This window comes from Poecilia reticulata, chromosome 6, assembly GCF_904066995.2.
Source record: "Poecilia reticulata chromosome 6, P_reticulata-male-v2, whole genome shotgun sequence".
In the NCBI taxonomy this organism is placed as follows: domain Eukaryota; kingdom Metazoa; phylum Chordata; class Actinopteri; order Cyprinodontiformes; family Poeciliidae; genus Poecilia; species Poecilia reticulata.
Window position 1 is genome coordinate 8,479,034 of NC_088835.1, and position 26,177 is coordinate 8,505,210.

The 26,177-nt window shown below is 41.7% G+C and overlaps 2 protein-coding genes across 5 annotated transcripts in view; both read left to right on the forward strand.

Annotated features, from left to right (window-relative positions):
• Positions 1–18,465, forward strand: part of peak1 (pseudopodium-enriched atypical kinase 1) — a 92,274-nt gene extending 73,809 nt beyond the window's left edge. For all 4 annotated transcript variants that reach the window (XM_008411173.3, XM_008411171.3, XM_008411174.3 and 1 more), the window contains 3 exons: positions 2,972–3,213; positions 9,673–10,490; positions 14,366–18,465. In XM_008411173.3, coding sequence (XP_008409395.2) covers positions 2,972–3,213; positions 9,673–10,490; positions 14,366–15,700 — 2,395 coding nt within the window. In that variant the 3' untranslated portion in view covers positions 15,701–18,465. The remainder of the gene's footprint in view (positions 1–2,971; positions 3,214–9,672; positions 10,491–14,365) is intronic.
• Positions 18,466–19,925: 1,460 nt separating this feature from the next.
• syt12 (synaptotagmin XII) overlaps positions 19,926–26,177 on the forward strand; it is a 29,868-nt gene continuing 23,616 nt past the window's right edge. Inside the window, exon 1 of the mRNA XM_008411170.3 lies at positions 19,926–20,518. The gene's annotated coding sequence lies outside the window, so the exon portion shown is untranslated. The remainder of the gene's footprint in view (positions 20,519–26,177) is intronic.

Consider the following 26,177-nt stretch of genomic DNA (forward strand, 5'->3'; position numbering starts at 1 on the left):
CCATATATAAGGCGCACCGGATTATAAGGCGCACTGTCGGCTTTTGAGGAAATTGAAGGTTTTTAGATGCGCCTTATAGTGTGGATAATACGGTACTCGGACGTCGATTGTAGAAGAAAAGCCTAAATCAACAGGGACATTTTGAGTTTAGTGACTAACTTAATCAGTATCAGGTTGTTACTAAACCGCTGTCCTTGACCTTCTCTCAAGAAATGTTAAGTATTCATGAACAATCACATTCATGTTTTGTCCTATCCTTAGTTTCTGTAGTTCAGTACTTGACTCATAAAGTCCTATTTTTGAGATTTTATTTTGTTGCATCCTTTTTAAATTATCACTCTACATTCTCCCAAAGCTAACTCCTGCTAATAGTTACATTTTACTTCCCAATATGAAACTGAACTTCTCTATCAGAGAAGAAAGTGGCTCATTTTGTGGCTTTCTAAAAATACAAACAGACCAGTCACATTGTTTTGGTTGGGAAACAAAGAGTTAACTCAGGAGATTTTTCTTCCTTCTAATCACGTTTTATTGGCGAACGGTGGGCGTGCTCTTCAAGGCTGGCCAACACACTTTACCTTAGACAGGTAAGAGCATTCAAAGAGGAAGAGACTAAGAAGAAGACAAGAAAAGAAGACTTGTAGGAAAAGAGGGTCTTCTTCCTTCGTGTTTGACGTAGAATGTGATTTCTCCTACCTTGTCATTCCGAGTTTTCCGATGGGAAGCTGTGTGAGCCAGTACAGTGGGTAAGAACTTGTCACCCTTATCTTTTTACACACCTTTGAAGGCAACTTGGCCATGTGTGGCGGTGTTGACATAGCTGGGAGGAAGGAAAGTTTCCTTTGTCTTATTTTATTTTTACATTTCTGGACATTGGCAGCAGAGTTCTGAGAAGGAGAGAAGCGCTCCGAGGCTGCTTCGTGCTGTCTGGACAAGTCAGGTCCTGACATTGAAGTGTGTAGCAGCCATGAAGGTATTCATTGTGTCAAGGGCCTGTGGAGATGTGTATCCACTCTGAATGTTTTGTGTCGAACAGAATGAACATATGGAAACCTCACCTATTGGGCAGGTTTATGGCTTTTTGTAAATAATTAATATTTCAGCTCAGTGCAGAACCCAGTTTTGTTTGCTTCCATTAGAAAAAGGAAGAATCTAAGGGGAAATCGGATGTATTTATTGACAGCAGCACCACAAATGCCAGTAATTTACAGCTTTATTTTGCTTTATTATATTTAGTAAACAATCACACTCACCGTTTTGTAATCACTCCCCTTTTCAACGGTAGGATCCTGCAAAAAGCCAAAGTGTTGCTTTGCGTTGATCGGCTGTCTTTCAGAGACTCTGATTGTTTCATGGCTTGCAGGAACACATCTGAAACATGCCAGATGAGAGGTGTTTGTGTCAGACTCGGTGTCTGCTGAGGGTAAAGGCAGAATAGGGCGGTCAGAAGCTGAACTGTTGCAACAGGTTTTCTTTTCTTTTCTGACATGCATGTGTCAAAATGAGAGGCTTTTAGTGGTAAATCTAGAAAAACTAAGACAGTTTTACTGGCTGGCTGGAAGTGCTATGTGTTAATCTAGATTAAGCTGAACTGAGCTGGATTTGTGTCTTAACGTGAGTACTTTTGGGAACTTTCACATTAGTGTCATTCTGCATCAAATGTACTATGGTACCTCTGATGAAAAATTATAAAGGAAGTGACACATCGTTTAGGATGTAATTATTAACGTGCCCTTCCCATAAGCCAGTGGGCGGGGTAAAAAATTAACCTTTTGGGAGCTTTTTACACTTCCGGCCATGTTTTTGTCTTTACTTTCAAAAAAGCAAGTCGGATTCAGGAAAGCTAGAATGATATAAAGTATAAATGGGTACAGAACAGTTACAGTACCAGGATCTGTTACTGTACTTGTGATGTGACGACACCACAACTGGGAAGACGGCACACTTGTTCTGTTTTTAAGTTCCTGCTGGCTAAAAATGGTCGAACATAGCTCCTGTTTAGAAAACAGAGCAGTTTTCCACATCAATATGTTCAAGAAGAAGACTTGAACATATCAATTAACCCAAATACTTGGGCTTGTAAATGGCAGCTATTTAAGGAAAATAAATGTAAGCTATTGGCAGCCAATAGCTTTGCTTTTCAGTAGCATTCCAGGTAGGTGTTTTGGCTTTTCAAGCTGCATTTCTTTCAAATGTTTTAGATATACTCTATGAAAAAAATACTTGAATAGTTGGAGAAATCTGCAAACAGATGAATTAGCAAATACTGAATCCTAGTGAAGAATTATAAGCAGCCTTAGGGAAGTCACTGAGTGGCTGGAAGTGTCCTGTCAGCCTGAAACATGACCCACATCTAAACTAACTAAGTCAGATCAGCTTTCATTAATGGATCAATCTTCTGTTCCGGTTCGTTTGCATCTGCTTCCTGCTGTTGTAGAAATTTCAGAAAGTATCCCACTTCTTTCCAAACATTCCTGATCAAAGTTAAGTACCTGCTCATGCTTTTCCTACACAACATCACCACACTCCACAGTGACCTACTTTGCCTCATCCCTGCATCTTGTTCCTGCCTTCATGTGTGTCGTTGCCTAGAAAACCACTTCACATTTCAGAAGCTTTCATCAGTCCAGTCCACAGTGTGCTGAGGTAGATGTAAACACTGTGAAAACACTGATTTAAGAGTTAAAAAAAAACAAAACTAACAAGGGTAACTTGTTGAATAACAAGAGAAATTCCTTTTGAAAGGAGCTTGATTATAATTCAACAGCAGCTGCCTTTGGTCTTCTGTTTTGTTTTTCTAAATAGCAGCAATTATTATTATTATTTGAGGACAGAATCCTTGTCAAAAGTAGACTATTAAAAAAAACGACAACAAAAATTAGATGAGAGGCATGCAATTTCGGGTTCAATGAAGCTGAATTTTGGCACGTTGCAACATAAATAGCAGTCCCTCCCTCTCTGTCATGTGCAGCCAGGTGCCGGCCAGCCATTCCAGGGAGCGGGAGCTGCCTAGGGTCATCCCTCTGCCTGCCAGAGTGAATCTGGGGCTGGTGTTCGGGGACACCCACGAGGGCCACGCCAACCAGGCCGACCCAACTGTGACCGCCAGCGAGGGCAGCATCAGCCTCGGAGAGCCGGAGGACGATGGGAATCACTCTCATCACTCCCACTCTCCTTCGCCCAGCTGGTGCAGCGCCACCTACAGCAACCTAGGTAAGAATGGCTCATAAGCTAGAATATAACCAACAAAAATACTGTCTCTTCCTCTGTGGCTTATCTGTAACATTTCTTAATAAGTCTAAAATTTATATAAGTAAAATAAACGCCTTAAATTGTCTTCAATTCATTTTAATAAGTAAGTTGGACATTAGTGTAATAATCAGGTCTTAAATTTTGTCATGGCAAAACTACTAATTTTTTTTTATGTAATAGTCTGTATTTTAGTTTTTCACTGAACTTTTCTGTCAGGCAGAAGTTTGAGTCGCACTCAGACGTCTCGAGACGGTTGAGGCTACCGAGCTACTCTTTGCCAACATCCATGTTGTAGCTAGCTAGTTAGCTTTTTGCATCTATCATGGATGAGTGCAAATTTATCTCCAGTTGGCTGGACAAAATTTATATATTTCCGAGGAGACTGATCTTAAATCCCATTTGAAATCGTCTTAAAAAGTCAAAAAATGTTAGTTGGTGAAACCCTGTAGGTGACTATCAGTTTGTGTGTCTCTTATTTTACTTTTGTCCAGCTTGAGCTCTATTCTTCTTGGAAGTTATTCCCTCCTAAATCACCTAGGAGCTCCAGTTCATAAACATCTGGTTCCTACATAATCAGAGTGATAATTGAAACCTTCAGCTATATTTTACAGTAATGAGCACATTAAAAAAAAATCAGTTTTGACCATTCTCACCTTTGTAAATATGATTTGCAGCACATTATCTTTACCCATGCACAGTCACGCTCCACCAGGATCTGACCATGCATAATGTACTGTACGACTGACCGCAGGGTTGCTGCTTGCATTATTGCTGTGCTCAGGTTTAATCTGACAGTAATTACAGTGACGTCTTTGTGCTGTGATCCTAATCCTCTGGTCGGATACGGATATTAAAGCCCAGGGTTATAAAAACGGATGTGATGAAAAGCCATCAGGTGGCCTGCTTGCAAGGGAAAGAATAAAAAAAGAGAGAGAGGATAAAAAAGCTGAGAGGCTCATTAATGCAAGATATTGACCTGCTTTATATTCATCCCAACTGGTGCTGAAGTTGAAGGTGCAGGTTCTCCTAATGATCCGGTGTTAGAAGCAACACTTATTCCTGCTGCTGCTGAAACAACAAGCTGATTACCACAGCTATAATAGTGTCAGCTGACATTTATTTATTATTATGTTACTGTTGTTGCCTGGACACAGAATAAACATCTTTTTTAAGTAGCAATCTGATAAGTGCTGGTTGATTATTGGACGTTTTGGATCAAATAGTCATTCAGTATTTTTCCAACTTTAGCAGAACCTTAACATGAGTCGTATGTAATTTCAGTTTCCTCTTAATTTAGTTTTTTTCCATAAATGGAAATGATTTTTCCAGAACAGTTGGATTTGTCTGTTTTGTAGAAAAGTGTGGAGGCCTTCTTTCAGCCAGCTGACCATCAGTGCACAGACACATGGATTCGGTTTTAACAGAGGAGCTTAACAGACTGGAAAGCCCAGATTTCAATGTCAAAAGATCTTCAGCGATAAATATGAGTCAAGTTGTTATAATAATGTCACAGTCTGTTTATTGATCCTAAATTTTTTCCTGACTTTGTCGTCTGTGACCAGGCACACAGACCTATGAGCTCAGCTCTCACAACTGATCCTCAGTGCTCGTCTCTTCAGCAAAGCCTCCATCTTCACCGTCATCCTTCCTTCCTCACCAGAGGGAAGAAGGATGAGAAAAACTGTAGTCTAAACTAAAAAGTTAGTCTGAGTTCAGACGGTATGCAATGCCCATGTGCTGACAAATCGCATCAATATTTCAGGGATTAGCAGAATACAGCATTTCTGCATTTAGATAAAAATTCAGACTGTGAGTTTATTTACAGATTTGATTGGTGCAGTTGATAGAAATGTGCAGAAACACACATCATGTGTTTAAATTGAAATCAGAACCAGAAAGAGAGGGAAGAAAATTGAAAACTGACTATGTATCATTGTAAAGAATCCAAAATGGCCAGTAATCATCTCCATGGTGATGATAAAAAGTATATTACTGCCTGTCAGCCCTGTAACAATTACATAGATTAGATTAGCAAAGCTGTGAAGGAGTTCCTATTAACTTCTGTTTAAAAATGACAGATAAAACGAGAATATAGCCACAGGAAGTTTGTCAAACACAGAATTCAAGTCACAGGAAACGACACATGATGGCTCCGGCTCCAATTGATATGCAGCTGTTTATTATACTATACTGTCAGGCTTATTTATGACATATGATCCTGGATCAGTTTGAATTTATAAAACTGAAGATGTCAGAGAAAATGGGTGTTTCTATGCACAAGGATTCCCTCTTCACAGGTGACAGAAAGTGGGTCAGCTCCATTCAGCTCTCATTTAAAGCAATTTCTCAAAACAGTTGTTATAAAATTAAATATAAAGGATTCACAGGAAAGTGAATTCTTCCAGCATAAGTCTAGAAATAATTGTCAACTAATTTAGCAATCGATTCATCATTGACTGAAGTCTCAAAAAAAGGCCACTTGCTGAAAAAAACAACACAATTGAGCCAAAACTACAACACTAAAAAACTAAACACTAAACTACATACATGTAGCCTTATATATTAAAAAAAAAAATTTAAATATGTTTTACACAAAACTCATCCAGTGGCAAAGTTTTGGCTTCATCCAGTTTGAATATTTATCCAGTTATTAATTGATTAGTCCAAAAATTTCAAAAAGATTGGCCCTACACTGTATTGATGTTAAATCAAGCAGAAAGGCTGAGCTTTTCATTTTATTAGAAGTATTTTTTTAGCTGCAAAATGCACACGTTGCTACAAATGATCAGGCGTTCACTAAGGGAATACTGTTTTATTGCATTTTAGACGATAAAAGTTTTTTTGTTTTTTTTTTTATTAGAAAAGGAATTTAATTACTTGTTTATTTGCCTTTTTTTTTATATTGTATAAAAAGGCAAAAGTGATTAAATAAAAAATTTGCAGAATGTGCCACTTTTATTATCCGATGCATCGTCAGAACCCTGGATGACTAAAACAGTCGCTAAGCTTTGAGTTTTATTTATCTATTTAGGCGCAATGTGAACACAGCTGTTAATGTGTAAAAGAAATGCCAGCACTACAGAGTCTGTTGAAGCACAAAGAGCAGATCATTGCTTCAGTGAAGCTGGCAGGTGCTGCCTGCTGGCCTCTTGAAATATGAAGCTCTGGTGTGAGAGGGAAAGCATCGGGCCTCGATCAGGCGGTGCGAAACAGAACGAGAAATAGAAACAATGGGTATTGTGGAGCAGAAACATTAGTGAGGCGCTTCTCATTGCACATGCCGGCGCGTGGGTCTCTCTCTTTCTGTTAAATGACTCATCAGGGACTAAATATGTTTGCTGTTCTGCGCTACTTGCTAATTAGACTTTAAACGCGTGTGAGCAGCGTTTGTGTATGTGAAGCTCGGAGTGCGCACACTTGTTGTGGTGGTTCGATGTGTTGGGATTGTGTTAAAAGCTCCCTGGATGTCATCTGATGAGCTGCTGCCTGCAGCCTATTTTTACTTAGCTACACGCTGCTAATGAGAGACGCGGCAGGAGAGTGAGAGACTGTTGGTCTAACGAGAAACTTTCCAGAGCACATCACCTCTGCTTGGCGGCGGGGAGGACGATCACAACCTCTGCTTTGAGACCCACGCCGAGTCGACATTGACGAACTGACTCGCCCTCCCTCTTGCCTGCTTCTTCATCTTCGTTCACGCACACATGCGAGCGTCTCCCTCACTCTGCACCAACTTGTAGTTTAATCAGAGCATCAGGCAGGAGGAGGCAGAGCGCTCGCCGCCTCACTCGGCGCTGGTGGGAGAGTTGCCCGTTTCCTCCAGCAACTCCGCACAGACTCTGGAGATGGGAGCAGAGAAGAGTGTTTTTCTCCGCCTCCCTGCTCAGCTGCTGCGCCGCGTTAGCTGAAAACTGTTAGTGGAACTGAGGTAGGCTTGTTTTACTTGCTCTCGTCTCCTGGTGTTCATCTGTTTCTTCTGTCATCTGTCAGTCTTACCACCAGGACCCTCCCACCTCAGCTTTGTTGTTTCAAATCTGCCGAATCTTAAATCACTTTGTTACATCAATAACAAAGTGATTGATGCAACAATCACTTTGTTACATCAATCATTTCTTGCTGATGTCCTAATGTCCACAATGTGGACAAGGTGGCATTTTTGATCCTTGACATCTGTGGTCAGAGTGACAAGAATTCCAAGATGTATTTGATGTTCAAATGCATGTCAAGAGCTTTATGATAGTTATGATGTATAAAGTGAAGCTGTGTGAACAGAAACTTTACAAAAGTTTTGGGGCCCAGATGGGAGTGGGCGGGGGAGGCAATTAGTTACTGGAAAACAAAATTAGAAGCAGGGAATGTATCAGAGTTTTATATCTTAAAAATCTGAATCTGTAGAGATGAAAGTGAGCAACGCAAAACACTGAAACCGATTTTTTTTTTTTTTACCCACTGCCTTCTATAAATTTGGAAGAAATTTCTTTGAAAAATTCTTATGATAGTCTGATAAAAACAGTTTTTATTAAAATGCATGCATTTTATTGAAAAAATACATAACCCTTTTTTCTTTTTTATATTACTTCAGACCTAACTGATTGTATTTTAGGTCTGTTGGGTTTGCCAAATTTCTATTTGCTAAATGCCATGATAATAAGAGATCATTTCTTTTTATTTCTTTAAAGAAGTTTACACATATTTCTCCAATATTTTATAGAAACGTTTGAGTCAGACATGTCCAGTCCAAAACACATTTTGTTGCTTTGTTTCTTACACCACTTGGTAACAAATGTAACAAGACCCACTTGCATTCAAGATTTAGCTCCCTGGCTAACATCCACACATGTTGCTTCAATATTTGCCCTTCATGTTTTTCTTCATGATGCCGTCTTTCTGTGAAGTCCAGGAGCCCGTTTCTGCTGAACAACTCCCACAAGACATGATGTTGCAAATCCCCACATCCCACAGATTAGATTCTGCTCTAAAGCTTGTAAATATCCCCCATTTTCCTCCAAACAATCATTTTGGCCAAAAACTTACATTTTAGTTTCATCAGACGTCAGTACATGTCTCTTAAGATTAATGTTTTTGTCCCTGAAGACACTCGCAGTAAAGCATTTTTTATTGCTTCTTCCTTGCAGAGCGGCCTTTCAACCATTGTTAGTGTGTCGCTGTGGAGAACGGCGCTCTGCTTACACCTTTAGGCTAGCATCTTCACAAAGTCTTTTGTTTTATTCCCCTGATTAGTACTCTGGGAAACAAAACCTGGCTTCTTCTTGAAGATTACGGTGGCTGGAGTTTTCTGTGCTTTTATAATTCATTAAAACTTAAATTGAAACAGATAAACCTGGCACTACAGACTTCTAGAAATTGTACCCAATGATGAACTGGAGATGTGGAGGTCCACAATTATGATCCTTACCCAATATCTTTAGATTTTTACCATGATGACACAAAAAGGAGCAGAAAGTTTGAGGCGTTGGCTTAAAAATACATCCGCAGGTGTGCCACATTCCTCCATCTAACTCAGCATGTCCCTGCTGCAGGCTTTCCCAAATTTGTTAAAGGCATTGTAACCTTAATGCTTGCAAACCTCGGAAACTCCTAAAAACTTCCTCATCTCATTATTCTCGCCATTTACTTTTTGTACAACATGTAAATACCTAGCTTGGATGTAGTAAATAAAAAAAATAAGTTATACCATTTAATTAATTTGGTTTAATCATAGCAACACATCAAGTTATGTAATTCAGTTGAGTCACAACAGAAGATCCCTGCGACTGGACAAGGGAGACGTCTGCTTCCTTGAACGGATTACCGCAGATTGCTGGAGGAACACATTAAATCTATTCCTTCAAGGGAGGATTACGGAGACTCATTTACTTCATCCCGACTGCTCTGTCCAAAGACTTTGACTACATCCCTAAGGCGACGGCAGCGTGACTTCCACGTAAGGAGTTGCTCATTTTATACAGTGGGGGGGAATGATTTGCTAAATCGGATGCCAGAACCACTCTGATGGGATCAGTAAATCTCCACAGCAGCAGTTGACTGGAAAAGTTATCTTCTGTCTCTATGCAGTTTATTATCCTCTAGGAAAACTGGGAGTTCCCTGTGGAGTGAAATCAGTGCTGGTGACCTTATAAACCCTGTCCTTTTTTTTTAAATACTTGTCATGCAAAGGGCACAACCTTTAGTCTTACTTTTATTTTAAAGTCCTCAGGTAAGGATTTCCACATATTAATGTGTTACAAAAATAAAATTGTTTGACCAGTAGAAGTTTATCAAAAAGGCTCTTTATAGTTGTTGCTGAATTCCCCACGAGTTACTAAACCTCCAGATTTATGATGAACCAAAAGGTAACCTTTGACACCTGAGGAGCTCGACCTTTCAGACATTTAAAAACTAATCTTTCTCTTCCTGCAGGTCAATCAAGAGCCAACATGATTCCACTGAAACAACCACGGAACCTCAAGGCTTCCAACGACACTTTGTCCTCCATGGAGCTTGACGGCTCCGCGGAGCAGCCAGCATCTAAAGCTACACCGCCGCCTCTGCCCAAGAAGGTTGTCCCTCGCTCCATCACTGAACCCAGCCTCGGGGTCAAAGAGCTCAGCCAGGGAGCCCTCCGACCCCGGGCAGAGGCTAAACCGGGCGGCACCAACCTGAGCGTGGCCAACCCTCTGTATGACCTGGACTCTACCTGGGAGACGGCTAGCCAGAGTTCCTCTCTGAGCTCGGAGCCGCACCGAGCTCACGACCAGGAGAGTGGGGACTCTTTGGAGAGATCATCCGCCTCCGCAGCCGCAAGCAAGGGTCGCCTGACTAACAGCGTGTCCGCCCTCAGCCCCCCGCCTACCGCTTCCACACCAGTCGCTACCTCTGGCAAGGACAAGAGGGTCTTCCCAAGCACAGAGTCTCTGGGCGGAAGGGGTCGGACTGCGGGCCGTGGAGCCACTGGCGGAGGGGCCTCCAAGCCACATAGACCCGCTCTCTATAGGGGTTTGGACAGCTGGGATGAGGTGGTGGGCAGGATCCGGGGACTTCACACGGACACCCTACGGAAGTTGGCGTCGAAATGTGAGGACCGCTTCATGGCCGGCCAGAAGGACCACCTTCGATTTGGCACTGACAGCTGGTCACACTTCAGGTTGACCACCGGCAAACCGTGCTGTGAGGCAGGGGACGCCGTCTACTACACCGCCTCTTACGCCAAGGACCCACTGGTCAACTACGCCATCAAGGTGAGCGTCAGGTAGTTTTGCTGATCACCTTATCCTTACACCAGGTTAACATGATGTAAGGTTTTAATAGTTTTAATTAAAAAAATAAAATACAAAAATACAAAAATAATAATAATAAAATAATAAAAACATTAAAAAAAAATTTGACCCTTGGCACTCTTTGATAAACTCATGAATGAATGGTAGAGGTACAGCTCCTTGAAGGCATACCTCTTGAACTTTTTCACATTTGTCATATTATTGCAATGAAAAATGGCTAAATACCTCAGTGCCACTGTCCTGTTTGAGTCCCATTATCAGTTCCTTTGCTGCATCCTCTTCTCTTTGTCTTCCCCTCTGCCCCCTTTATGTCGTATTCTGTAATATAAAGCTTCCACATTTAAATCGTGCCCCCTATATCAACTAATCTCATAGTGATCTTTAGTATTTAAAGTATTAAGTATTTAATAAATGTGAGGGACAGAACGGTGAAGAGTCTGGAACGATATGACCTGAGTAATGGACAATCCAGGTAAAAACCTGTTAGAGGCTTCAAACGATGCACAACTGAAGTTTTGATTCAGTGTCCAGTCAGATAGAAACCCTAAATACACTATAGTTTGGGTCATACCTCCTCAGCCTTGTAACAGAATTCAGCTAATGACCTAAATATTTGATTCAGACATCTAAAAGCTGCCAGACACCAGCCCCAAGGACAGGAATTTGAGACCCTTGATTTAGATCAAAGCAGATTCATGGGTCAGAATGGCCTATTCAAAGTCCAGAAACCAACTGTGAATACGTGACAAAACTTAAAAGGTTTTGTTTGTTGATCCTCATTTGGGGCTGCCTATGAAGTAAGAATATCCAAAACTCCTTCAAGACCAGCAGCTGCAAATCTATCAAAAGAGGATTCAAGAAGACTGATTTTAAATTTCAGATTTTTCTTTGGTAGACCAACCTTCACAATTATGTTCTGCTTTGTGCTGGTCTGCCACAGAAAATGGCAACAGAATACATCATAGTTAACAGGAAAAAGTACAAGGGTGTGAATGTTTTTGAACGCCTCTATAAATGAGCTTCATGGTGTTGGTTTAATTACACCTAATAAATAAAAGTGGTTCTGAATTACACACCGTAATACTCCAGTTAATAACATAATCCCTAAACGCTCCATGTAACGTCTGATTCTCCTGCTAAACGGTGATTAGAAGGAGTGTTTGCTTTGACACCAGCAGGGAATTTGAAGAAAATCCTGTGTCCGGTGGTGGCTGCCTTAAGAAGTCCTCGTGTTTTGTTTGTTTGATGTGAACTCCTCCCACTTCCTCCACAGAAGCACAGGAAGGTGTTTACATAACAGTGCTGCCACTTAAACTTTGAGCCCTGAGGATACTTTCTTGTGCAATAAAACCTGTGCGTGTGTGCGTGCGTGTGTGCAGACGAAAAGGTTGCCGTGGCTAGTAGAGTCTAAAGAGTTAAAGTAGACGCTGCACTATTCATAAAATACTTTCTGAGTTTGACCGGACTTCAAAGTTTTGCCTTTTCAGGCTCAAATTCACTCTTGTGTTGTATAAAACAGGCTGGCAGAAGCAGCAGAGCACAAACAAGCACCAACATGCCAGTTTCCCTTCGCTAAAGCTTGAAACCTTTTAAACCGATTCAGACACACTCGGAGTTAGAAAGTTATGCTGGCTGATGTGTGAATAACATCTCCATAGACATGTTGGCAGCTTGACGTATAAGACTAAAGATTTGTCATGGAGAAAGGAATGGGTTTGTTACAGTAATGAAATAACACTAATCTATTTAAAACAGACACTCACATATGAAGTGACTCATCAGATTGATCATGATGAATCGCTCATTTAAATAATTGCAAACTAATTTAGCAATCAATTAATTAACTGGATTATGCAAACTCAAAAAAGGACCATTTGGTGAAAGAATAACACCCAGCAATTAAGCCAAAACTATATAAAAAAGTATTCACATTTTTCATTTAAGATTAAAAAAATCTTTGTCTTGTGGTTCAGTGGTTCAATATTTATTTATTTTTTATCCAATTAAGCAGTTAACGGATCTCTAAAATGATCATTAGTGTTATGTCTAATGTATATATATTTCTCTACCATTTTGACACTGAAAAAACAACCACACTGTTTCAGTTAAGAAATTTATTCTCAAATGGGAACAAGGAGGAAAAAACATAGACTGGTAAACTACTTATATCAACCAAGTTTTACTTATCAAACCGTGACTGACATGTTAAAACATTGCACTTCCCTAAAAACAATCAAATTAACAAATTAAGGGAAATAAATTTACTCTGTGCTTTATTACAGCTAATTTTTTCCAGTAGCTGAGGTTTTCTTCTTGCAGAATTAAAAAGCTATTTACTGCTGCTCAGAGGCGTCCCTCTGCTTCTGGTAATCTCGCAGACCATTACGCTTTTGGCTCTCGGAGACTTTTTTTGTTATTGTTGTTGTTTGGCTGACCATTCCTGAGCACCAGAACCCTCATTAATTCTCCTGACTTTGGGTAAGTGCTCATCACACAGTTTTAAAGTTGGTTATGTGATTTTCCACAGTTGCACATCTTGCTCTTTATTTTCCTCGTCTCTGTCATGATGCACTTCAGCAGAGACATAGTGGAGATCGCTGCTCCCTCGTACTTGAATATGTAAGAGCACCATCCCCCTTCAGTTTTGAAATGTTATGTATTGCACCATTTTGGATTTAATTTTTGCTTTTATTATCATCAAACTAAATTTAAGTAATTTCTATCAAGGTATGGTTGAAAACTTTACATCAGTCCTGATGTAGACGTCCACTGTGATCTAAGAAGTTCTTGTTGCTCTTTCTGAAAACTGCTTTCTACTTTTGTTTCACTTTGTACATAACTAACACGATATTTGCTTCAGTTTACAAGAACAAAAGAAAAAAGAAAGTTTCAAAGTCAACCAAAAAGTTTAGCCAAGAAGTCACCAGTTCTGACCGTTTCAAAGATTTCAGTGGAGGTCACTGTTTGTTATAATATGGTAATTTCTGTCTCAATAACAGATTTTGATGGATGATAAGTTGTCCCAGTAATTGTTGCGAGAAACTGTACTATTGTTTTTTTATTACCATTTTCAGGTATGGCATAATAATGAAACTTTGGCCTCTCAAATACCATCCATCCATCCATCCATCCATCCATCCATCCATCCATCCATCCATCCATCCATCCATCCATGTATTTATGTATTTATTTATTTATTTATTTATTTATTTATTCACTCATTCACTCATTCACTCACTCGCTCACTCATTCTCACTCGCTCGCTCGCTCGCTCGTCCCTTAGTGGGGTCCGGAGGGTTGCTGGTGTCTATCTCCAGCTAACGTTCCGGGCGAGAGGCGGGGTCACCTGGACAGGTCGCCAGTCTGTCGCAGGGCAACACAGAGACACACAACCATGCACACACACACTCACACCTACGGGCAATTTGGAGAGGCCAATTAACCTGACAGTCATGGTTGTTTTTTTTTGCTCTCAAATACCAATAAACAAAAATTTTGTGAAGAACATTTACATTGAACTAAATGGAATATATTTTAGATATCCAAAATAATCAAAACCAGTAAATAAAATAATAATAATAAATAAATAAATATGACCAAAGTCATAAATAAAATGGATTAAAAAGTTTTTAAAAACAAAAATGCCCTTGAAAAATTATTAAACACCAGAATGGAAGTTGATTTTGTTTTATCATACCATCAGTTGTTTAACTGCTTACTGCAACAGGCTTAAATGTTGCCTTTTTTGTAAAACAATTTAAAAAACGACTAAAAAGTGCAGAAGCTATAAGTAAATGAAATGGTAAAAATTAAAATCTGCTGTTTTTGATCTGCAGATCTGTCGCAGTCATGTGAAGGAGACACAGCAGCAGTTTTTCCACAGCCTGGCGGTGAGACAGAGCCTCCCGGTGCACTTCAACATCCAGCAGGACTGCGGACACTTCCTGGCTGACGTCCCCGCCCGACTGCTGCCTTGGGAAGAGGAAGAGGAGGGAGAAGATGAAGAGGAGCAGGAGGAGGAGAAGCAGAGAGACAAGAATCATGAAGGACAGACAGAGATGGACACAAAACCGACAGACTCTGAAGTGTCGAAAGCTAAATCGGATGAGGTCCCGGCGGCGGGGAACATGAACTCAGCGGGTCAGCTGAGGAGCCGAGTGGTGGTCATCACGCGCGAGGTGCCCTTTCAGACGGTAGCGGACTTCGTGGGGGAGGGTGTGGCTCGGCACGCTCACAACCCCGAGCTGTACGAGCGTCAGGTGTGCCTCCTGCTGCTGCAGCTCTGCTGCGGCTTGGAGCACATGAAGCCCTACCACGTCACACACTGCGACCTGCGGCTGGAGAACCTGCTGCTGGTCCACTGCCAGCCCGGCAACCCTTGGAACCTGGACGTGCTCGAGCCCAACAATAACAGCAGCAGCAGCAACAGCTCGGGGGCCTCAGCCGCCGCCACCTCCACCTGCCCTGCACGCCTCATCATCAGCAACTTCTCCCAAGCCAAGCAGAAGAGCAGCCTCATGGCGGCCAACCAGGAAACGCTGCGTGACCAGTCACGGCTAGCGCCCGAGATCATCACAGCCACGCAGTACCGCAAGTGTGACGAGTTCCAGACTGGGATTCTCATCTACGAGATGCTGCATAGACCCAACCCATTCGAGGAGATGCCGGACCTGAAGGAGCGAGAGTACACCTGGGCGGACCTTCCGCCGCTGCCCGTCAGGTCGCTCTACTCCCAGGGGCTGCAGCAGCTGGCCAGGCTGCTGCTGACAGTCAACCCGTCGGAGCGGATCCAGATGTCTGAGGCGCGCGCCTGCCTGCAGTGCCTCCTCTGGGGGCCGCGGGAGGACCTGTTCCAGGCCCTGGGCTGCGGCGGCGGTGCCGGCCCCGTGTCGGGGGCCACCGCCAGCCAACGGGAAGCTACACTACAGAACTGGCTGGACCTTAAACGGACGCTGATGATGATAAAGTTCGCGGAGCGTTCACTGGACACGGCCTGCAGCGTGAGCCTGGAGGACTGGCTGTGCTGCCAGTACCTGGCCTTCGCCACTACGGACAGCCTGGGCCGCGTGGTCCACATCCTGCAGCAGCCGCCACAGCAGCCCCACAACCAGAACCAAACCCAAACACATCCGGCGCACGCCCACCACCTGGCTCAGCCACAGCAACTCTAAGCTGTTACTATGGCAACACCTCCAACTTCTTCCCCTCTGTCTCTGCTCCCTTCAGCTGATGAAGTGTGATGTAAGCTAACGGTGAGCGCCAGCCGAACGCGGAGCGGTTTGTTTTCCCCGTCGGACCACACGGCGAGAGAGACGGCATCTCATCAAGCAAACAGCACGACCTCATGATCAGATCCCATTACTGCAATGTTCTTAAATCAAGTTCAGCAATGAGCCGAAGCACAGGAAGTCTGCAGGAGTCAATCTGATCAGGAGCAGCAACAAGTTACCAAACATGCAAGGAGATTTTAGCCATCAGGTTCTTTAGAACGCTCTTAGCGCCCAATCACGGATTAGATTAATTTTAGGGTTGAAAAAAAAAAAAAACATAGATGATTTGATATTGAAAAATAATAAACCAAGATCAACCAATAAACCAAAATCAAAATTTTAACTCCTTAACACTTACAGGCAGGTCAATGGGTCTATGAGGACACTGGTGTCGTCATGACAGTTTAGTGGTTTAAAACTCAAAACTGATGCAGAGTAGATGATGACTCACTGAAACCAAAGATCAGCCACAAGCTGCCAACTGCAGCATGAAATGATAGGGTTTTCTGGCTACATAAGAGACATGTGGGTTTCAGATCTGGTTTTGGTGAAGCTTTCGATTTTGATTTTAGTTGAATATTAGAAGATATGAAAATATCATTGAATTGTGTCTTTTAGCACTGTGTGATTAATTATATTAGGAGAATCGGCAATGTCACACTGTGTGTCAGCAATTGCTGTAAAAAAGGATTTTATTAATTAAAATGAGAACAGTTATTACAGAGTTGACATTAAACTAGCTTTGCCAACTTATATTGGTGTTTAGCAGCATTAGTGCAGTTTGCATTAGAAAAACGGGTAATTCCCAGATTTCTAAAAGGCTGTCAGCATTTCAAAAAGGATGAAACTGAGCAATTCTCCTCTCAAATGTTTAGTCTTCCTGGTATGTGCTTGAAGTCTTGCTTTCTCTCACTCACTTGCAGCCTGAAAGAATCGTAGTCGTCTTACCACATAAAATAAGTAACTTACTTCTCTGTTCTCCCTCTGAATTCAGCTGTGACCAACTTAGATTCAGTCTTTCATTCAGTAACTTAGCTCTGTTATCAACCTGGTTGCTCTTGGCATGGTTTGGTCACTAATCAAAAAATAAAAATAAAAAGTACATTTTTGAGTTACTGATTTGTAGTTTTAACAGGATCGTCACATTTCATCTGAATGCACAGCAGGTCGATCTTTTGCAGACTGGCCCTAAGGTTTGCATCACTCCACATTTTTAAATGTTTTAAAAACCGTAAGCTAGTCTGCTTTTGAACTGAATGCCTTCACACTCACTGAAATGAAACTTGGACACATCCTCTCTTGGCTGCAAGTCTGACCTCTACTCAATGTTTGTGCAATGGATTGTTTTATCACAGCGATTGACTAATTGACTCCTCTGTTAGTTTTTGTGGCACATAAACTGATTTTATTTCAGTCCTGCAACTTTTGGGAGGGAATGAAAAAAAAGAAACAAGTGAATTTCAGAGTGAACATCTTCCATCGGACGGAATGTTTCATGGACTGCAAAAAAACGAGTCTTTGTTCGTTTGTCTTGTTTTTGTCAAGTTGTTTTTGGACAGTTCTGAGTTACGGATGATATTTGCACACTGAGTCAGAGTGGCGGCGGCCCTCTGCGGACGCCTGAGGTCATAACGCGACACGACTGGGAAAAGTTGGGAATTGGACGATGTGGTTAGACATTTGAACTTCGCCGCATCCTCCTACTGAACTGCATTTTTTAAAAGTATTTAAGCATCTTTGAAAGGAAATACTCAACCACTGGGATATGTTTCTCATCCTCTTGTTCTAATCCAGCCAGTCCTGAAGTAAATCCAGCTCATTTGTCAGCTTTAACTAAAGAGATCGGTGTTATTGATCGCAGCATTCTAGCTGCGATTCGGTAGAGTCAATGCAGGTACTCGAGTCTCCGATCCACCATTCAGAATTTCATTTTGAACAAACTCAACAAATAACATCTTTAAGTTGGATTCAACACTTTTACACAAGTTTACTTGACTGGATCCGGTTTGTTTTACAGACTCTGCAGCAGAAGCGTTGCTAAGGGATCATTGCTTGCAGATGTACAGTAGCAACTCAATGGTCCACAAAATGGGGGCAAAAAAAAAAAAAAGAAAGTAGGAGTGAGTTTGTTACTGCAGTAGAGTGTGGTGAGGAATGTGTGTGGGACAGCACTGGTGGCTGGCCGCCTTTATTTAGAAAAATATATAAATTTAACCTTTTCTCTATTTTAATCTGCACACTGTTTTATTGAGTACAGAGCACCTCTATTTCTCGTTAGAACCTGATAGTTATTTAGTCATTTACTTGACTTTCTTTCTTCTCGCATGTTCTGGAGGAAGAATAAAGTGAGTAGTTATCACTGTCCTACGCGAACAAACGACCAGAGAAGATCTCCGTTTTCACACGCCACAGTGTACAGTATTTTACTGAGTTTGCCTAATGAGGAGAACAACCACTTTGGCTGAAGGACATCCTTTGAACCGGCTTTCGACAAGTTTGGATGATGCGTCATGTGTGCCGATAAATGCCACTGAGTTTTAAAGAACAGGAGCTCTGTCATGCTTTCTGTGACAATGTGTAGAGTACGTCCTCTGGCTTCATTGCCGTTAATTGTTGAACAAGTTAGCCGACTGTAACAGAACAATAAATATATGTTTTTATATATACATGCTGTCTTTGTGTCTTTTTAGCTTAAGTAAGTTTGTGTGTTTTGGCGACCATATTCACAGACAAGTTTTATGTTTCTATCCATAATAGGGCTTTATGTTGACTTTGATTCATATGCCTTACCCCAATCATAAAAAAAGTTATCAAATATATTTTTTTAAGGTACAAGAATATATATAATAAAGGTGATCCGCCGCATTGATATTAGGCCCATCAGTTAGTGTAGTGGTAAAAACTAGCCCCTTGCTCTGCGTTTTGCTAGGGTCTGGACTCTTACTGAGAAATGATTTCCTGGAGGCGTGGCCTAGTTAACCAATCGTTACCGTTTGGCCGTGACGTAATGTGCCAGTTCGACGCTATAAAGCTAACCGGAAATTGTTTGCAGCGCTAACTGTCCCACACTGTGAAGAGAGAAATGCAAGTTGTTAATGTTAATTCAGTATTTGTAAGCGCGGCTAACAGGGACTAAATTAATTCATTCACTTCCTCTGCTGCCTTTGCTAAAACTACAGGAAGAATACAATTTTGAAACGAGGCAGAAAATCAACATCCCGTTAAAATTTTACCGTAGGAATCCACTTCAATGGGATTAAAGACCAGGCGGAGCAGTGAAGCGAGATTAGAATCGAACAGAATGGCGTAAAAAGGTAATAACCATGTTGAAGGTTAGTAATGTACTAGAAAAGTTGTATATTAGTAAACACACAGTAGTATTTAAAGTTAATAGTGAGCTATCAAATAATTATTGCCAAAAGTAGACATGTCAGATTTTGAAGCGTAATGAAGGGGGTTGTCTTGTATTCCAATTTAAAAAATAAAGGTTTTCTCTTTGGCCACCAGAGGGAGACCTTCACAAGGCAGAGAAAATCAGCCCCACCACTCGTTTTTATATTGTCTACTTCCACTACAATATATTATAACCTACTCAAACAGCAAACATTCAAAAATGGATCTTAATAAAGGGCGGAAGGCCATTATCTTATTTCAACCTTGTCCAGTTCGCTTGTAACTCACAAAATACATTTTAGTTATGAATTGAATTTCAGTTTACTAGAGTTTGTAGATAAGGCAGCCCTTAACAACAACAAAAAAAAAACATAACACATTTCACAAGATTTACCAAATTCATATCTAGAAACAGGCAATCAGACGTCAGGCATCAGCACTTAATCCCGCCCACTGAGATTGACTGGTAAAATTGACAGATTAAATTAATTAAACAGATTAAACCATGAAATGCTTGTATTAAGTTTTCAAAAATGAAATGAATTTTTAATCAGTTGTTCCTTCTGGCTTTAATAAATTAAGGACGCATTTAAATAATTATTTCTTACTTATTGCTATTTCACGCTCCGTGTTAGTGCGCCTTGCCCACCTCCGTTCCAGACGGCTTACATAACTTCACACTGAATCATCCCTGCCGGCTCAGATCTCAGGAGGAGCAGGCAGGAGCTGAGGGAAGACTCAGAAAGTTAAGAGGAGGATCTCCCCCTGAAATGCTCTCACTCACGCCCCTCCCCATCTTGTTTCTGTCACCCCCCAGCCCCTCCCTCTGATTGCGTTGCGTAATCGCAGCGTACGGTGTGTTTGTGTGTGTAGCGAAGCAGGTAGCCAGCTCCTGCAGCCTCTTTCTCTCCTTCTCTCCTTTCTCCTCTCTCTCTCGCTCTCTGTGTTTGTGAGCTGATCAGCAGTGGGAGGCGGTGGACGCGTTCCTCTCACATCCTGGACGGGTTCAGGTCGCGCTGCAGGGGAGGGACTCTGCTTGTGCAGACTGGGCTGAGCTGCAGCAGGGATGCATCAGGCGGCAGAGACAGACCTCTGAGTTGATTGGAGAAACCCAGGGCCTCCTCTTTCCTCTGAGAAAGAAGAAGAAGCGTGAACATTGTTTCTCTACCTCCTCGTCCCTCCTCCTACCCCCCACCGGGGGTAAAATAAACCCCGAACACCGCTGGAGTCGCTGGATGGAGAGAGTCGCCTGAAGAAGGGAGAGCGGTGGAGTTGCTCTCCTCCTCCTCCCCCCTTTCTCTCTACTGCACCAAAAGAAAACCCCGGGTAAGCTCCTCTCTCTCTCACACACATACACAAAATCGCCTGCCTCTTTCCTCTCATCCTGCTGCTTTTGTTGACGGGATTGTCTTAAAGCAGGTAACTGCACCCCTTAACGCATCTCCTGGAACTGAAAGGGGCTTTTTCCTCTCCCTGCCTTACAATCAGGATCCAGTTGGTTTGTGTTGTTTCAGTAGGGAACAGGTTGTTTCCAGATGTGGCGGTCCAGGCTGCAGCATCCTGTGGCTCACCTCCAGCTGAAGGAACTTAGAGCAGGTCAGGCGTCAAGGATGCAACCTGAAGTTACTTAATTAGCCAATTTAATTTAATCTCAGTATTAATCCAGCTGCTCTGTGAAGTTCTAAGACTTTAAGAGAACAAAGTCAAGTTTAATCGTGTAGCTCATTTAAGGAACAAGGCAGTGCAAAGTGCTTCACACCATAAAAACATAAAACAGTAACCAATCATGGACAAAGAAATTCAAATTACATTTTGTCAAATATACATCACAATGTTTCACTTACTGTTAATCAAAGTCAACTCTAGACTGGTGGGTCTTCAGATTTAAAGGAAATCAATGTTTCAGAAGTTTTGCAGTTTTCTGGAAGTTTCTTCCAGATTTGTGGTGAGTAGAAGCTGAATGCTGCTTCTCAATGTTTGGTTCTGGGCTTGCAGAGCAGAACCAAGTCACAAAGTCATCTGCTGACACTGTAAAGTAGAGCTGTGTATCATCTGCATAGCTATGGTAACTAATCTTGTTTCTTGTTATAACTTAAGCTAGCCGGAACGTGTAAATAGGAAGGGTCTGAGGGTTGAACCTTGTGTTACCCCGCATGTGACTTCTGCATCAGAGGAGCAAAAAAACAGCAGACAAGTCAGGGGGAAGAATAAAAAAGAGATAAATACAAGACAAACCTGTTGGAGAATGTTAATACGTTAGAACGGCCCAGTCAAAGTCCAAAGTTAAATGCAATTTGGTCCCTGCGGCAAGACTTGTGAAATAACTAATTACTGTTCTTCCGATGATGACTCGAGAGTATCTAAATCATCCCCTCACTTTTCAGATTTATGTTTGTAAGAAACTTCAAAAACAGATTCTTCAAACTCCTCAGCCTGTTCCTCTGAGGATCTGTTTTCTACAGTGACAGACACTAATGGAGGCCGTTCCACTGTCTTATTGATGACTAATCCAGATTTTGGTTAGCACCATTTGACTCTAAATCCTCATTCAAAGGAGGTTCTAATCTGGAAAGGTAGGAAACCGTTCAGACGTTATGCAATCTGCAGCTCATACGCAGACTGTTGTCTCCAGGGTCAATCCTGGGAATCAGTGCATGCACGTTGATGAAAACGATGCTGCTTGAGCTTTTAATTTCGGGTAATCCCATTAGATGATGCTCACCGTAGCAACACGCCGTAATGTGGTTTAATCCTCCCTCCTGTTCTGTCTCAGATGCAGCTGAGGGGCTTCTGGCACCTTCTGGATGCTCATGCTGTCATGCTAATGTGTCCACACTGTTTGGTCCTGTTACAAACACAAACCATGGGATAGGCCAGCAGAGAAAAAGGGTGGCGTACCTTTGTATCCATCACCCTTCTTTCAGTCTTGAACCAATAGGCTGAAATATTCACCTGTTTTTCTAGTTTAAGTTCAGGCAGACTGGATAGCTTTCAAGTCAAAGATTCTCAGTTTGATTTAGATTTGGACTTTGACTGGGCCATTCTAACGTGAATTATGCTTTGATCTATGGCATTCCTTTGGCTGCGTTCACACTGTAGCCTGAAGTGACCCAATTCCGATTTTTTTATTTTTTTGACGTAAAGCGACCTGTATCTGATATTTTAACGACAGTCTGAACAACACAGGTCGGATTGTTTTCGAATGTGATCCAGGCTGCTTGGGAATCCAATACGCATCTGATTCAAATGTGGCCTAACGTCCAGGTCGCATTCATCCAACCTGAACGTCATTCATACTCGACAAATGTCACTATTCTGCGTCCTGATACGCACAAGTGGGAAGAAAAACAACATCCATGACGGATTATAATGAGGATTAAGTTGTTAATATGTTGCTCCGTTCAATTGTGTAAGATAAGCTCCACCGTTAGCATCCATGTTTACTTCCACAAACACTGAGCACTTCTTTGTGGCGGTTGGCAGAACACCAAGAACGCTGACGCTATTGTGCCCCCGACTGCGCATGCGGGACACTTTCAGGTCGTTTGCCCGTTCAGACTGCAGAACACATACAGGTTGCATATATTTGGAAGTGTGAACGACCACGGGAAGAAAATCCAATTTGACCAAAAATCTGAATTGGGTGACTTCAGGTTGCAGTGTGAACGCAGCCTTTGTAGCTCTGGGTGAATGTTGAGGACGTTCCTGGATGGAGGTAAAAAAAATCTCTAAACATCCTCAAGCGTCTGTAGCCTCAGTCTGGTTTTCTTCCAGGGTTATTCAGTACACAGCTCCATCCATCTCTCTCACTCTTTGAGGTAAACAACAAGAACGACAGCTACTAATTAATCCTTTTTTGAAACTTTTATCTCAATTTTGAGATATGGCCTTAAATGTTTCATGGCTACTGCCTGTTTAAGTTTAATGGTTTGCGATAAATGCTTACTCAGTTTTTTTTTTCTCACTCCCATCTCTTCATTTTGTATTTTGAAGCTGCACTTAGAACCTTCTTAAGATCCAAAACTGCAAAACGTGAATTCTTGCCGTTTTTCAACTGACCGTAACATTTGGATCCGGAGAATATTTGCCCAATAGGTGGGAGGGAAGCACTTTGGGGTCCTCTGGTTATACAAGTTCAGAGCCATTTATCAATAATATCAAACATGTGGCTTTCTGGGTTTTAGAGATCAATAGAAAAGTACAGCTTTCCAGTAGGGGACGTAGCCTCAATGCTGCTTCAGAAAGCAGAATGCTAGCCTAAATACAAGTGTATTTGCATGAAATGTGGTTGCTATAATGAAGATTTTACAAAATAAAGTATTTTTCCCAAATATATTTAAAATTTAACCTTCACTACTTCAGGTTTATTTATGTTAATTTCCTTAAATCTCATAAATTGAAACCCCTGGAGAGTTTCAAACTTGCTGAGTTGCTGTGCAACCCCTGCATGTTTCACCTGATGGATGGGTTTTGTTTTGATTACCTGCGGAGTTTGTTTGTTGCTACAAAAAGTTCTCTTACACCCTCCTCTGACCAGAACACCCAGTCCTTATTGTGCCCCACATGATTCACGGAAAACAGAACTTCCACTCGGGGTTTCTGTAGCAGTGGCCAGATTTGCGGACCGCACCACTTGTACCAGAAAGGCTACGTCACGGTGATGTGTGCTGATGCATCGTCTCTGTTCTCCCTCACGTTTGGCTGGTGTTTGATAGCTTCTCAATTATCTGTTCCAATGTGAAGGAGTGGGTGTTACTCCGCCTTCGCTCAGCTGAAATACGAGCCGCTCGGAACTCAATTCCTTCACCAGCACTCGCAATCATCTCATCTATTCCTTTAACACGGACCCCGCCTCCTCGCGTTTTCTCTCATTCCCACACTCACACACACACACATTCCCCCTTCCTTTCTGGACTCATTAGAAGTATTATTACATTAGGGAAGCACTAAGATGAAAACTGAAGATGTGAGACTTTGTGAGTCCTCAGAAGCCCATCCGCATTATGAGCCTGGTCTTTCCTAACTGGTGGCTTGGGTCTTGATGTATCACAGCTAATATTTCCAGAATAGATCATGTGATGGATTGCCTTTTTTTTTATAGCGTATGCCTGCGGTTGGTGCAGGTTGCTGCCAAATGTAGCTGCAGCTCAAATTTTTGAAAGGCCTGTAGATGCAGCAAATAGGCTGGAGATAAATCACTTGGACTGTTTAGGACCAAAGGTGACAAGAACTGAGAAGTCAGCTTGCTTCAGAGCTAAAAGTTGTTTTGTTTTTGTTTTTTTTTAATGCACCAATAAAGATGAAAAAAGAAAGTATAAAGTATAAAAGCGTGGTTATCAAACTAGATCAACAATGACTCCCAGATTTCCTCCTTTGTGAGAAATCTGGCCTGCAGAAGGTGGGCGGGTTTCTGTCCAAAACATTAGGTCAGCTCTTACAGACATTTCTGCAGCACTAAGTGCTTTCACTGTCGTGTATTAACTTAATTGTTGGGTTGTTAATCTCATAAGTGGTAGCTTTAATTTGTTAGTGTGATCGGGGGCAACACTTGACACTTGATTGATCGTTTTTGCTTTAACACTAATTTACCGATCCGGGAGTCAAGATTAAAAAGCGATGATTTTTTTTTTTTTTTACTTTTTTGCAACATATTATCCACTTTGGTCTGGACTTTGACTGGGACATGTTTTAACACTTGAATATTCAAGTTCAATCGTTCCACATCAGTTCTGGCTGAATATTTGCTCTGCAGAGTCCTAACAGGAGGCTGCTGTGTGTAGCTCAAACCATCTTCCTGTCAAATTTGAGACGTTTCCCTGTAATGGTCACAGAAGAGAATCCCCACAGCCATGTCTCCGTAAACGGTTGACGTGTTCAGAGATGTGCGTTGTTACTTGGTAATTTTTCCACTGTAGCATAAACCTGAGTGAAGTTGCCTCCCCACACACACGAACCCCTCGACCCCCCCCACACACACACACACGCACGCACACACACACACACACACACACACACACACACACCTTCAAATCAGACAGAATTGGTGTCAAACGTTTGAGCAGCAAACATTTTTCGTTTGTGGCGCTGTCATTTTAAAGATATTAATAATTAAGAAATGTTTCTGAAGGTCATGAAAGGTCATCCACCTAAAATGAACTTTTTAGCCTTCCTTCAAACATCTAACCAAAGCAAATACGTCGTATTTACAGTTTCCTTTAACAAACCTTTGAAACCTTCACCCAACATCTGGATTACCGCTCAGATTAAATTACACAAATGTGATGTCTATTTATTGATCATATATGTTGTGACGGCAATTAGTTATTCAGAAATCAGAGGGACCTGAATGCACATTTAGATTGTTTTTTGGGAAAGCAAAGACTTGAAAACGTTGTAGTTTTTTTCCATACGCTACTCTGGGTTGGTCTAACACATAAAAAGTCAATAGGGTTTTTGAAGTTTTTCCATAAACTTCAGTTGGCATGAATACATTTTCAATATAAAACAGCACATGAAGGTTTTCATTTAATTTCCTGGACAATGGACTTAAAATGGGACACATCAGTACCAGTGAAACCATTAAAAAATAAATTCTGGAGTCATAAAACTCACTGAGCATTCCTGTGCAGGTCTGAGAGGAAATATTGAATTAATTCTTTCTGCTGAGTTAAATTACATGACACCTGGGAGAGATGGAAACTACGTCTTCAATGTAAAACAGACAAGCAGCAGGAACTGTCTGCAGAGATGAGAGCAGATGAGGAGACTGAATTTTCTTAAACTTTGGCTAAAAGATGGCAGTGATGGGGCTGTAAACCATTGTTAATGTTAAACTGCTGAACAAAGATGTGACAGACATCATCTTAACCAACAGAACTGAAACCTCCAGGCCGTCGTAGAAGTCAAATATATGTTTTTATGGAGACATGTTTAGTGTGTTTGCACAAGCTCAGATGACGTTTATGGTCACTGTTCACGTTACAGA